The sequence below is a fragment of the Penaeus japonicus genome, unplaced genomic scaffold (genome assembly GCF_977035675.1).
Source record: "Penaeus japonicus unplaced genomic scaffold, GWHDUDI00000001_assembly GWHDUDI00000012, whole genome shotgun sequence".
Taxonomy (NCBI): domain Eukaryota; kingdom Metazoa; phylum Arthropoda; class Malacostraca; order Decapoda; family Penaeidae; genus Penaeus; species Penaeus japonicus.
In genome coordinates, this window is record NW_028234414.1 from 36332080 (window position 1) to 36334579 (window position 2500).

Here is a 2500-nt window from a genome sequence, read left to right on the forward strand (position 1 = left end):
GAGAGAGGGAGGGAGGGAGGGAGGGAGAGAGAGAGAGAGAGAGAGAGAGAGAGAGAGAGAGAGAGAGAGAGAGAGAGAGAGAGAGAGAGAGAGAGAGAGAGAGAGAGAGAGAGAGAGAGAGAGAGGCGGAGGAGAAGAAGAAGAGAGAGTGAGTGACAGTGAAAGTGAGTGAGTGAGAGAGGGAGGAAGAGAGAGAGAGAGAGAGAGAGAGAGAGAGAGAGAGAGAGAGAGAGAGAGAGAGAGAGAGAGAGAGAGAGAGAGAAAAGTAACATAGTGAAGAGATAAAGAGAACAACTAACCAGAGAGAGAAAATAGGAAAAAATACTAAACACAGCTAAAAAAAAAAAAAAAAAATCAAGAGAGTCCACTGCTGTCCACGATGTCCGTTAGAGTTCAAATTAATCCAAACTGATCGATCTATTTCACGTGTCACGCGCCGGCGGCAACAGGCACGGTCGATGGAGTCCATAATAGGAAGAGCAACTAAGCTCTACACTGAAGAGGATATTGATAAGATTATCTTATCATCCGGAAGCATTCTGGCATGTAGCCATAGATATATATTTTTAAGATGAAGTTAGTTCTTTCTTTGAGGGTGTTAGATGGATGTGTTAAAAGGAAGTCTGTCCGTTTAGTAATAATCCTACAGAAAAAAAGAAATAAGCGAGAAGCCTATAAGAAAAAATTAAATAAAAACAACAAATAAAAATAAATAAATAAATAAAAAATAAAAACGAAGGTCTAAGAACAGAAAACTAAAGACAGCAGAAAAAGAAAATCAATGTTCGAAAATATTTGTCATCTTGCATGTCAAACAGAAGAAAGGGAAAACAGTATTGGCGTTATGCCACCTGTTACGATGGTCTTTCGTGACTGCTGCACATTCCAAAATTCCCTGATTTGATAATCAGGGATGCTTATCAGGATGCCCATGTGCAGTGGAGGACCCATGGTGTGGGTGATCCATGGTGTGATAAATTGCACTCCCATATCAGACTAATGCACAATGTATGGAGAAGTGTTAACCATTTAGGCGACATTGTAAAAGCACATTGCATCTAGAATGCGTCTAAAATGCTAAAAATTCCCACTGGGGTAGCTACGCCCCCTTAACATCGGTGCTTGGCGCCCACTCATGACCTAACCTGCCCTATCCTCTCCTTTTGAGGAATCCGGGATCCACCACCACCACTCATGACCTAACCTGCCCTATCCTCTCCTTCTGAGGAATCCGGGATCCAACACTTGCTTATATGTGTTGCAGTTGTTATCAGTCTAGTATTATTTATTATCAGTTTAAATGCTGGATCTATAAACTAAATTGTTTCTTTCTTATTTTGGAAACGTGGTGATGACAAAATCAAATCAAATAAGTTTACATAAAAGCAGAACCAACCACAGGTCGGATCCTTTTCCGAATGGTTCTGCACGTTCCAAAATATGACGTCTATTCAACACAAAGCAGGGAAGTGGAGGAGGATTCACGTTCGGCTTCAGCAATGGCAAATGGGAATGGCGTTGCCTGTCACAGTCTTCGGCACTGCACTCACCTTGAATGGATTAAAGCTCTTGCCGGATATAAGAGAAAACAGCAGTCTTGATTGACACTATGCACTGGGTTTTGGAGGAGCTCAGGTGGTGCGCCTCCCGCAGAGGTAAGTTCCTTTCTGTGTTCACGGCAGGTCAGAAGGCAAAGGGACTTTCATAGCTTTCGTATGAAAAGAATTACAAGAACCGAGAGCTCCCGTAATTCCCTTGCTTAACGTTAACGCACCCGGGGAAAGTCCGCAGTTCAGTAACACTGATTTACCTAGTAGAGCTTGCAACCCTCGCGAGATGGAGTTACGACACCCTCACTCTGCATCTGAAGTAAGCATGTATTGTGACACCGATCCCTTGTTTTGATTTATATCAAAACATTGCTTCTTGGCTGGCCTCGAATTGTGTCAGCACCTCTCGCACGCTGTAGTGGCGCACTTCTTGCCTTGGTGCGGGCTGCCGACTAACTAAAAATAATCGGGGTTTCTGGCTCCTTACATCGTGCACTCTGACAAGAGAAGGCCCGGTTGGGGATGGGGGATAGGTGGGGCAGGTGGGGCAGGTGGGGTTGCGTAAAACGGCCCTGAGCAGGTATGAGAGTTCGGCGACCGGAAAAAGAAACACGGCGTATAACCCCTTTTCTCACCGGAACCAAGAACTGCTTCCGGAAGACTACCCGGCTGGGTCTCAGCGTCCGTGGCTAAATGACACGGCAAGACTTACCGGCGCATCAGGAAGGGGCTCTTATCTCGGTATTCTCCCTTGGCAGAGATAAATGGCTATATCACGGAAAGCTTGCAACCAGACACGGGTGCTCGAGTAAGCCAACTCAATGCCTGTGGTTCTGCCGGGGTTAAAAAAACAACAACAACAACTGGTAAACACACATATGCTCACACACGGCCCATGGCTTTTGACTGAGGCTTCGTTGCAATGCACCTGCCAGAGTGATAGCCATGAC

General features: G+C 45.2%; 1 protein-coding gene across 7 annotated transcripts in view; it reads right to left on the minus strand.

Moving 5' to 3' along the window:
* LOC122265714 (uncharacterized) overlaps positions 1 to 2342 on the minus strand; it is a 12959-nt gene extending 10617 nt beyond the window's left edge. For 2 of the 7 annotated variants that reach the window (XM_043035115.2, XM_086542751.1), the window contains exon 1: positions 1811 to 1998. Coding sequence is in view for 1 of the 7 variants with exons in the window: in XM_086542749.1 (XP_086398875.1) it covers positions 2263 to 2270 (8 nt within the window). In the remaining 6 variants the exon portion in view is untranslated. Of the gene's footprint in view, positions 1 to 1550; positions 1999 to 2185; positions 2239 to 2262 lie in introns of those variants that run through there. The other 5 variants (XM_086542749.1, XM_086542752.1, XM_086542753.1 and 2 more) reach the window with 5 other exon arrangements.
* Between the last annotated feature and the right edge of the window lie 158 nt (positions 2343 to 2500).